The sequence below is a fragment of the Citrus clementina genome, unplaced genomic scaffold (genome assembly GCF_000493195.1).
Source record: "Citrus clementina cultivar Clemenules unplaced genomic scaffold, Citrus_clementina_v1.0 scaffold_6, whole genome shotgun sequence".
NCBI lineage: Eukaryota > Viridiplantae > Streptophyta > Magnoliopsida > Sapindales > Rutaceae > Citrus > Citrus x clementina.
Window position 1 is genome coordinate 15,116,929 of NW_006262139.1, and position 11,377 is coordinate 15,128,305.

The window sequence follows — 11,377 nt, forward strand, 5'->3', positions numbered from 1 at the left end:
AGTTAAAAATATGAACTATTTTTAGCAGCCATGCTTATTGGTTATGCATAAGAGTACATGAACTAATATATATATATATATATATATATATATATATTAAACATGTGACCGTGACCGATCACCTTGGTAGCAATCAGCCACAGCCACACTCCTTTGCACATTCTTGTAAGAATACCGTCGAGCCACAACCACATAGACGAACAAATTGGCCGCAACCAGGGCTGCTAGTAGCCAATAGAATTTGTCTAAGCGGCTGCTGTTCATATCTTTCCCAAACCAACTGCGCCCACTCTTGTCGGTAACATGATCAACAACTGTTATCAGAAAGCTGCTAAGGAAATTCGCTGCTCCAATGACACTGAGGTAGAAAGCTATGCCTAGGCTTCTCATGGAATCAGGCACTTGGTCGTAAAAATACTCTTGCAAGCCCACAAGAGCAAACCCATCGGCAACTCCGCTGATGATGGATTGCGGAGCCAACCAAAAGACACTCATTGACAGTGAACCCTTTGTCGGGTTTTCCTCGACGACTCCGAGTCTCTTTTCCTCGACCAAGGCCGCGACGACCATCGTAGCAATTGAGAAAAGCATTCCAATGCCGATTCTCTGGAGGATTTGGATTCCTCTTTCATTTCCGGTTGCTCTTCTTAATACTGGTACTAGGATTTTTTCGTAAAACGTGACGGAAATGATCATTCCGACGGCAGTCAGCCCGAAAACGGAGGCCGGGGGGATTAGGAATCCGTTGCCAATTTCTCTATTCATAGTGGTGGCCTGTTTGATGAAAAATGTTGTGGATTGTGCTACACTAATTCCAAATGGTAAGCTAGCTAGCCAAACGGGAATCACGTTGAGCACGAGCTTCATTTCCTCGACTTTGGTCACGTTTGCAATTCGCCAGGGACTTTGTTGATCGACAGGAGTTTCGTAGTCTTCAAGAATGGCAGCTTTATCAAGAAATCTGCAAGTTTAATTTGGTACTTGATCTGATTAGGATGAGAAAATTCACAAACTGCAATTCAAGCTGAGTAGAGAATTATTGATCCATCAAAACATGCTTACTCGAGGTTCTTGGTGTGACACAAGAGCCTCCCCTTGGCTACTACCTTTGGATACTCAAACAATTGATCAGGATCTGAAGGATGAGGCAGGTTTCTTTTGGCAATAGCGGCGACTAGCACTTGAAGCATTGGCGTTAAGGGGCTTCCTTTAGGCACCCTGTAACGATAAAATGGCCTTCCAATGATGAATATGAGTAGCGAGACAGCCATAACTATTGTGATGATAACATCTGCTGCACCCCAGCTTACATGTTCTTGCACGTAAACGACTACAGTCACACCAAGTAAAAGTCCAGAGCAAAGGCCAGAATTCCACCAGTTAAAGAAGGACATTTTCTTCTTCCTTTCTTCGGCATGATCATCGTCAAATTGGTCTGCTCCGAAGCTCTCTAAAGAGGGTTTGTGGCCCCCAGTTCCGATGGAGATTAAGTATATGGCAAGAAAGAAGACCACTTCATGAACTTTCCTGGGCTCGAGGCACATATCGGCATGGCAAGCCCTTAAGCTTGGCACGAACCAGGACATTGTTAAGAGACCTAACCCCTGTTTTTAAACATCAGAGAAATATGGTTAAGAGTAACATAACCAATGGTTTAATAAAACATAACCAATGGTTTAATAAAAAATTGTCTCAACGAAGTTTACGAAATTAATTAAGGTGAAGTCTGGTTTGTTTCACTGGAGCCTATTGTGTCATGGTCATAATTTTTTTTTCTTTTTTGAGTTATGGGTGAAAATGTAAATATGTAACAGGGGTTTGAGTAGATTTTTAAAGAGGTGCCAATAGTTCAACTCTCAATTAAAACCAATGAGCAGGGAATCACCAAGAGGTAGACGATGGATGAGACAAGAACAGTCCAGAATCTGCCCAAGTAAGCATCGGCTATGAATCCCCCAAGTAATGGCATAAGTGTAGTCACACCGGACCAGCAATTGACACTCTTTGCTGCTGTCTTCAAGTCTTGATGAATCACTTTAGTAAGGTAAAGGATAAGGCTTGTTGCTATTCCAAAGTAACTCAGCCTCTCACCGAACTCGATTGCTGCTCAAATCCAAAACTCAATACAGTTAAAAAAATGACAATTGTAAATATATACTACAACATTAATTTTAAAAGAAATTACATTAAAAAAAATACTAAAGCACTACAAATTTTTGTCTCCCAAGTTTTGTGGCTTCAAAAGAACAAAATAATTTTCTACTTTTTGCTGACATTTTGGACCTTTGGGGGCTGTTGGGCACGTATCTGTATAGCCATTGGAGGATCATTATTTACGTTAGACAGTTGTAGGCCCTTAAACGTCAACAGAGAAATACTTGTGAAGGGGAAGTAACTGACGGTGGAGAAAATCTTCCCTTTAACTTTTCTTTTTATGACTACGGACGACAAAGTCGATGAAGGAATATAATCATTAATTTGAACAAATAGAGACTAAGGTTACAAATTGGACTAGGCTAAAGATTTAGCTCCCCATTTCGAGTATATATGCCTTGATTCGAATTCTCAAGAAAAGAAATATTTTATGTACCATTTATTTATCGAAATGCAACTATATAGTAAACCCAACTCATAAAAGATTGATCCACTACATAGAGTTAATTCAATCCACATGCAGCCTGTTGACTCTTAATGGGATTTTTTACTTTCTGTAGAATGGGACATAAAGGTAGATAGGGTAGGGCTATTTAAATGGAGCAGAAATCACAAACTAAGTGATGAAATGACACCTCCGGCCCCCATTTTTCCCACTCAGTTGATATTATTTACTAACGTATGGCTAATAATGTTTTACACTTGATACCATTCTCATTCTCATGACCCACAAATGTTTAGTGATCGTACGGTAATAAGAATATTGATACACAGACACGATACTTTATTCCCTAAAGAACACCCAAAAAAAAAGAACTTAATCAATCAATGTTTATTTTATAATCTCATGACAATTCAATGATATACCCCTATAACAAATCTTAATTAGTGGCTAACAGAAAATTAATAGATTCTCTTCTCAGATTACTTTATTTAGGATTAATTTTTGTTTATGACACATGCAAGGATTAGAATATGAAACTGTGAAAGTAAAATCTGGGAATAGGGTTTCCAAGCCCTCCTTACACCTCTGGTGTTTACAGGCTTTTGTTAATAGTTTGAGATTGGAGCAAGAAAGATAAAAAGAAAATGAACCACGCACCAATATCCAAAGATATAGTTATTATCTGGTGCAGACATTCACACTTTATAAGTTGTAAACTGGCACCTTTACAGTATAATGAAGGGTTTTTTTACATGCTTTTAATTTATAATGTTGTAAAGACTTTTATACTGCTATATAGTGGTGTGAGTTTAAACTTTATAAAAATACAGACATCTTGAAGGACTCCCAAGATAATAGGAATGGCACATTTATGATTTTTTTTTTGAGGCATGATGTTACTTGAGAATATGAGGATCACTAGTTTAAAAATTCAAATAATTAAATTGTGTGTGTGTGTGTGTTTGTGTCTATATATATATATATATATATATATAATCTTGTCTTGAAGAGAATTAAGAAAAGGAAGGAAAAAAGAAGGTAAAAAAAGAAAAAGAAAAAGAAAAAGGATTAATTCTATACGTGAGAGATAGCTATCCATGCGCAGAGGAGCTAGCATTCAGAAAAACTAAGAGAAGCAGCAGAATTGATGGCATCGAAAACCTTGTGAAAGCCTAAAGCACTTTTTATATTATTAACTGAAAATCTAACAGGACAATTTCTAATTCACTTTCTTGGCAATCAAACCAACTAAATGAAGCATAAAGAATAAATAAAGTAGATATTGTTGATGATAGTAATAGCTAGTGCTTATTCCATACCGATAATAAAGAGGGAAGCTTTCCAAACTCCAATTGAAGAACGAAAAGGAACCCTCCCTTTATGATCCACAGAGGAATCAAAAACCCATTTCTCTTGATCATCAACAAGATCTCCATTTTTTCCTGCTGCTGCTGCCACCTTTTTTGGCTCCATCTTCAATTTGCTAGCTAACTCAGAAACAAATACTTACTATAAATTATTAACTTCTTAAGCAAAGAGAAAATAATAAGAAGAAGAAGGAATTGTTGGTTGTTGTGGTGATGGCACTCCTTCGCTTTGTACCTGCTTATATAGGCAGAGAAGTAAGTGGAGTTGCTTTTGACTCACTGTCGTACTCAGTTTGGATTGTTCTATTTTCTAAATTTTAAAGAACTAGTGAAACATCTTCTATTAAAAAAAGAAGTAATGAAACAAAAAAATAGATTACTAGGTAAATGGTATATATGATGTCAATGAAAATTTTTTCCTGGAATAATAATTGTTATGAGAGAATATTTTCAACAAGTCCACTAGTTTACGAAAGTGTAACAGGCTAACAGCTGTGTTGTTATCATCAATTAGATTTGAAGCAAATGTCTAGCATCAATAGAGAGGAGCAGCAATCCTACGATTCAGGTTATGGGTTTGAACTTCAATGAGTGAGTGTGCTATTAATAAAAAATAAATTAAAAAAAAATCATCAATTGGATTGAGATGTTTGATTAAAGATACTATTAAATGGATTGAGATATTTGATCTGTAATCAGTTTTTATTCCATGTCTAAATTTATGTTTTCTCAGACCTCTAAATTCTTAATTTTCCTTTATATTCTTATAGTTATTATGTTTTCCCACCAGTGTACTTAGGTGGAACCAGGATTAATTTTGATTTGGGGGTTGACGAAATGCATAAAAAAGTATTGCAACAACAATAAAAGAATGCTATTCAAACCTTAAATTAATGAAAATAAAATATAATTTTCTATTATACTATTTAACTCAATTATAGATGAAAAGTGAACTTTACATCTTTTTATTCTATATGTTCTTGAACCTTAAGGTACAGCTGGTGGCTGTCGCCCTTGTGGGAGAGAATAAAAGAATTAGGAAGAAAGTAGAATGGTTCTTTTAGTTGTGTTATGTGAAATAAACTTAAAAAAATAAATCGAATATGAAGACGCCAATTTCCCAGTCTTGGGAACTTGAGGTACAGTTATGCCACTTTGATGGGAGAGGCAAAAATTAAATAATTTAGAGTTTATATAAATAAAAGAAAAATAATAAGTAGAAGGGATATTTATGTGTTTTCAAAGTTTAGGAGTTTCCAGCTATTAACATTTTTCTCAAATTTTACTTTTTACTTAATATTTTCAAAATTTCCATAGTATTAAAAGAAATTTTCTAAAATTTTGGAGGTTGTCTAGGCATGAAACTAGTTACACCACTTATCATATTGTAACACAATACAAAGTGTAAGATAATTAAGGTCTTGTATGCATGATAAATTACAAGACAAAAATGTGTATGCATTAAAGTGTGTAAGATAGAGACTTATATATAAATGATCGAAAGTAAGACGTAGACTTGTATGCATGACAGAGTGTTAGACAAAGACTTACATACACTCTATTAGACGAGTTAAGAGATTGAAATTAAAATTTTAATAATTATGATATAAAGTTACTTTTAATTATCTTTTTACACGATTGTGGTCCAAATAAATGAAGTTGGTCAAGGAGGTTAAGACTCATGACTTATGAAAAGAGCTGGAAGAGTCTTCCTTTGCCAAATACTACACTACATAAATATTTTTTAACTTGAGCGCTTTTTAATTTTTAAAAATGTCGTGTTACCGACATATTTATATATAGTGTAAAAATAAGCAGTTGAAATTAATTTCAATCAATTTTATATTTTTATCTAACATTACTAGTCACAAATTTAGATTCTCTTATATATTCAGGAAAAACTCATGGGATGATTGCTGTCCATTTTTAAGATGAAAAACGGCATCCGTCCTAAAATTGGATCGACTTTTATTTTTAATGGGGACCAAAACCAATGTAAATATATATATATTTTTTTAAAAAAAAGTGGCCGCCTAACATTGCAGTGAAAGGTTGGTCCAGTCCGTTTATATTCCAAAGAGAGGTGGTACTGGTTTCGTATAGTCACTGCCATCATTGCTGGACCTGATAGTGAAGCTACCATGAAACATTGAAACTATTACTATCACTGCTAGTCATATGTCAACTGCTCTGAGTTGAAAAAGGAAAATAAATAAAGAGAAAGAAGGAGGGGAGGGGGGGGGGGGGGGGGGGGGGGGGGGGGGCTGGAAGCTCTTGAATTGTTTATTTTAAATCCTAATATATTCTCTATTTAGGGTTTGCTTTCATAGTCGGCCGACGACTATTGCTCCGGGCACTCACCAAAAAGGCTCTCAGTGCTTTTTAACATTAGAAATTTTGTTCAGAGATTTTAAAAAAAGTTTTTAGATAAATGCTCGTTTAATATTTGTATATTGACTTAAATATTTATTTAGTTCTTATATTTTAAAAAATACCTTAAAAATTTTATATAGTTAAAAAAAATTACATTTTATCATTTCTTTTGCTTTCTTTTTACAATAATATCCTTCCAACAATATTCTTGACATAATTAATTTATCTATAAAAAAATTGATTAAGAAATTGACCAATAAATTTCATTATAAGAGAATTATTATTTTTTTGTACTTGTGCAATAATATTAGTAATAGTTATTTATAAATAAATTAATATTAGTCAACTTAAATCAATGGTTAATATCCTTCCAACAATCTTACTAATAATTATTATATAAAAAATTAATTTACCAAAATAATAATATTAAAATTTGTAAAATTTTATGTTCCCTTTAAAGTTAATTTGATAAATTATCCTTTTTTAATTTAATATCCCTAATAATATTGTTGCAAGGTTATTATTGTGTAAAAAAAAAAGAAAAAAGAAAAAGTAAGGCTAGGATTTTAACATGTTTAACAATAAGGGCGGCTTGGGTTGAGCTATGTTGCAACGGTTGTCACGTACCCTAATTTTTATCTTTTATGATTTAACTAATGTTAAATTTCATCGAGCTCCTCATACTCCTTTTTACTCATAAAATACTAAGAAATAATATGGTATTTTCTACTTAAATACACTATTAAAATTCTATTTAGCACATTATTCTCTTTTTATTTATTATTTTTATAAGTATTAAAGTACTTATTTGGATTAAATCCAAGACATCTTAATCCACGTAAAACACTAAGATCAACAAAAAGACAACAATACCCTTAAATTTATAAATTAAAAATAAAATTTAAGATTTTTTTCCTCTTTCCTCTCACCTTCATCTCCATCATCATTACTTCTCACATTCATCTTCTTCCATTGTCATGATCTTCACCTTCATCTTCACATATTTTAAACTTACGGAATATTAATAGAAATGACATTTTTGCCTCTAAATGTTCTAAAAATTTCATGGCAATCACTTCAAATCTAAACTCAAATCGGCCACTCCTATCAAAGCGAATTGTAAATTGTTTCGATGCCATCTTCTTCGTTACAATTAAGGGAGGGCATGGGTTGGTTTGGGTTGGATTTTAAGTCAACCCAAACCAAACCATAAAAATTTGGATCCAACCCAAATATTTTTAACCTAATCCAAACCATTTGGGTTTGGTTTGAATTTTATTATCAAAAAAATTTTTATTTTAATAAAATTTAATTATATCAAAATTATAAATTTTACAATAACTTAATCCTTAAATTAAAGAATACTAGAAAATCAAAATAAAGTTTAATCACAAAAATTATTATTTCTCAATAAATAAGAACGTACACTTTAATAATAAAATTTCACAAAACATGACATTAACAATCTAATAATAAATTTCACCACTTGTTATTTATTATGTAATATTTGTTTTTATTTTATCATTTTGGTAGTTTTGCGTTATGTTGTCTACTTATATGCTTAATTTTAGGGAGATTGCCACTTTCCCCCATACAGTAATCAATATATATCATTTTTCCCCCTTCTGTTTTTATAATGACCAAAACCCCCCCTAATATTATAAGTTTACAATATTACTCTTATTTTCAACTACTCTTTTATTTATATTTATTATAAATTAAATAAATCACACGAATAAAAAAACTTACTAAAAAATAAAGTACTAAAAATAAGAAATATATGTTTTGATATGAACAAAAAAATTAATAATAAAATTTTTTTATACTTATTTATTTTGTGAAAATTTTCTTATAATAAATATATAAGAAACTTATTAGTAAAATGATAAAAAAATTATTATAAGAAAGCTTGAATGACAAATAAAAATTTATTATAAGATAAATAATAAAATATTTTACCTATACTTTTTACATTTAATTTTAAAATATTACAAAATGTTTATTATAAGAAAATGTTCACAAAATAAATAATTACAAGAAAAAATTTTATTATTAATTTTTTTGCTCATATCAAAACATATATTCTTGTTTTAATACTTAATTTTATTAATTTTATTAATTTTTGTAAATAAAAAAAATTTATGTTATTTACAACAATATTTACTTAATTTAAATTTATTTTTACTGTTATTTTCATTTTCTAACTGTTGACAATTGATTACGCCGCAAAAAATTTAATGGTGATCTTTCACTTATTTGTGTTCATTTATTTCATTTGAAAAATTTGAGTGTTGGGGTTTTGTCCATAACCCATGGGTAAACCATACCCAACCCATAATGAAATAATTTTCTATATAAAACTCATATCTAACCTATTTTCATGATTTACCCAACCCAAACCATTTAATTTGATTTGGGTTTGGGTAAACCCATGTGTTGTGGGTTTATGCCCACCCCTAGTTACAATGTCATCAAATCCCTTAGTTTCAGACCCATTACTCCAAATCCCCATCCCAAACTCATTAGCCTTCAAGCTAAAACCTTTATTTTGAACTCAACAACTCTAATTTTAACTAGTAGCAGCAAGGATAATCAAGAGTCCCTTCTAATCTCAATCTCAAAGTGCAATAATCTATAGGAGTGATGACGGTGGCGTTCATTTCCATTAGCATTGACAAATCCAAATCTTTTGAAAGTTTCGTTTGTTGTTGCTCTCTTTTTTATTTTGGTGGGGCTATTTTTATTCTTGTTGTTCAGTACAAATAATTGGTCTCTAGCAAAAGATTTCGGATCTTAATCATTTACTAATGGAGACAACGAAATCATTATTCGTTGGACGTGACACTCAACATTAGACTCTGATTATTCACCTATAACAATAACGACGCCGGAGGTGGCGACTCACCTTGGGTACGACGGAGCCGTAGTCGATGCGTGGTCTTTTAAGGAGATATTGTTTGTGTTGCTTGCGGGTTTTTAAGCAACTTTAGACATGGTTGTGGGTCACTAACGTTGATGAAGATGAGACTTGACAATGGCGTGCTTTTGTTGCTGGCTATACTGGTTAACTTCATTTTCTTCATTTTCTTCCACCTTTGTCGAGAAGGATAATTTTGTCTTTTTAAGACTCATAAACAAATTGTAAATGAAAAGAGTGTAAGGTGCTCAAGTAAATTTGACAGTAGTTAAATTATAAAAGACAAAAATTTAGTATCGTACAATTGTTGCAACATAGGCGATCTGACTTAAGGTATTTTTTAAAATATAACCACTAAATGGACACTTAAATTAAAATATAGGGATTAAACATGTATTTTCTCATATTATGTGTGTATATATTGTAAGAAATTTTATAATTTTTTTTCCAATTCATTAGGGGTTTATAAGCAATATATTATTCTAATCACATGATTTATTTTCCAAGTAGCAATAAATGTTGGGGGAAAAAACCAATCAAAATTAATGCAATTTTATTACGCTTGCATACACATTTATATAGACCAAATTATATTGGCGCCTGGATTTTTCCTGGCCCTCTAAGCAGGAAAGAAATCTATAGAAGTTTACACGGCGTTGAGCGTTCAATGAAATTCAATTTATTTTCATTTTCTATGTTTTAACCCTATCACGTTTACAGTTTTTATAATATGTCCCTTAATATTTATTAGGTCTTGCTGACAGCTTAGGGTTCTTGTTTCGACGGATAATTGTTTAATAATATAATTAAATCTTATCCTAGTGGCCGAGAAAGTATTTTATGAAAAAAATAATTGAAAGCTCCAAAAATCTCGGACATGGCGAAAACCATATTTTCAGAGGTATTTTTCCTCCGCCGTTTAGGGAGGCTAGAACGACTAAGAAAGCAAGGTTTCGTGATGAGGAAAACGTTGGTGACAACCCTACGCAGGTCGCGTACAAAGAAAATCTCGTGAATGTTTTGCAAGCACTGGAGCAAGGTTTTGTAGGTGGAATAGAGGACTGGGAGTTTGAGGAAGGGGATGTGATTGAGAATAACGAGGGACCTATGCCGTCCATCACTTTCTCGGCTAGGGTTCATGAAAAGTTAAGTAAACCGTGGAAGAACTCAGTTGTTGTGAAGCTGCTTGGTCGCACAATTAGATACAAAACTCTATGTGCAAGGTTGAATGTACTGTGGAAAACAGCCATGAGTTTCTCGGTGATTGATTTAGAGAACAATTACTTTTTGGTTCGTTTTTGCTCGGTGGGTGATGTTGTTGATGCTCTAACTAAGGGCCCTTCGCTTATAATGGGTCAATTTTTAACGGTGCAGCCATTGATGCCCTCATTTGATTTCACCAACACGGTTTTTTATCAAGTCATGGTATGGATCCGTTTACCTGGCCTTGCTGTTCATCTTTATGATAAAAATCCTACATAAGCTCTAATAGTTAATGGGTACTGTGATTAAAATGGAATAGAATACAACCTCTTCTACTCGTGGAAGATTTGGCCAAATTGCAGTAAATATCTCCTTGGCCAAGCCGTCAGTATCTCGTTTGAGTTGGATGGGAATGCTCAAAAGGTAGAATACGAGGGATTGCCAGTGATTTATTTTAAGTGTGGAAGATACGGCCATAATAGCAATAACTGCAAAAAAGCTGGTACTTCGACAACCTCTGGAAATGTTGGGCAGCCTCAACATGTTATGCAGTGTAACGAGGCCCTTGCCCAACAAGAAGTTGGTCATAATGATGATAATATTGTAGAGCCCTTTGGACGTTGGATGATTGCCACTAGGAGATGCAGGAAATCTAATAGTGGTAAGGAGAATATTAATGATTCAAACCGAAACTGTAAGCATGCTGGGGCTGGTACTTCAAGGTTCCAAATCTTAGCTCAGGTCACAGATGAATGTGAAAATCCTGTGCATGCAGCTTTCACAGATATCTCATCCACCTCACGTCAACCTCTCTTAACCATCTCAAACCCCACATTTACTTCCAATAAAGATATCACAACAAAAGACTTTGGCACGATGCAAGTCACATACCAAGGCTATGGTTGCAAAATCTTATAG

At 33.0% G+C, this 11,377-nt stretch overlaps 2 protein-coding genes across 2 annotated transcripts; one reads left to right on the forward strand and one right to left on the reverse strand.

The window, feature by feature from the left end:
* On the reverse strand, positions 1–4,164 carry LOC18037985 (protein NRT1/ PTR FAMILY 5.6). The gene is made up of 4 exons (XM_006429153.2): positions 3,919–4,164; positions 1,886–2,103; positions 1,063–1,604; positions 1–961 (listed from the first exon to the last, which is right to left on the reverse strand). The coding sequence occupies exons 1-4, from the start codon at positions 4,070–4,072 to the stop codon at positions 97–99; spliced, it is 1,779 nt and encodes a 592-aa protein (XP_006429216.1). The 5' UTR covers positions 4,073–4,164; the 3' UTR covers positions 1–96.
* A 5,969-nt stretch (positions 4,165–10,133) lies between these two features.
* On the forward strand, positions 10,134–11,377 carry LOC112097376. The gene is made up of 3 exons (XM_024182577.1): positions 10,134–10,157; positions 10,247–10,610; positions 10,779–11,377. Exons 1-3 carry the CDS (start codon positions 10,134–10,136, stop codon positions 11,375–11,377), a joined length of 987 nt encoding a protein of 328 aa, XP_024038345.1.

What these genes read in the sequence shown, in the direction of transcription:
- LOC18037985 (XM_006429153.2), bottom strand. Translation starts at nt 4,072, where the DNA reads ATGGAGCCAAAAAAGGTGGCAGCAGCAGCAGGAAAAAATGGAGATCTT. An exon ending in CATCCATCGTCTACCTCTTG is followed by an intron (nt 1,605 to 1,885) that starts GTGATTCCCTGC and finishes GTTTAAAAACAG; the next exon opens with GGGTTAGGTCTCTTAACAAT. An exon ending in TGTCACACCAAGAACCTCGA is followed by an intron (nt 962 to 1,062) that starts GTAAGCATGTTT and finishes TTAAACTTGCAG; the next exon opens with ATTTCTTGATAAAGCTGCCA.
- LOC112097376 (XM_024182577.1), top strand. Translation starts at nt 10,134, where the DNA reads ATGGCGAAAACCATATTTTCAGAG. An exon ending in CGAAAACCATATTTTCAGAG is followed by an intron (nt 10,158 to 10,246) that starts GTATTTTTCCTC and finishes AACCCTACGCAG; the next exon opens with GTCGCGTACAAAGAAAATCT. An exon ending in GGGCCCTTCGCTTATAATGG is followed by an intron (nt 10,611 to 10,778) that starts GTCAATTTTTAA and finishes AAAATGGAATAG; the next exon opens with AATACAACCTCTTCTACTCG.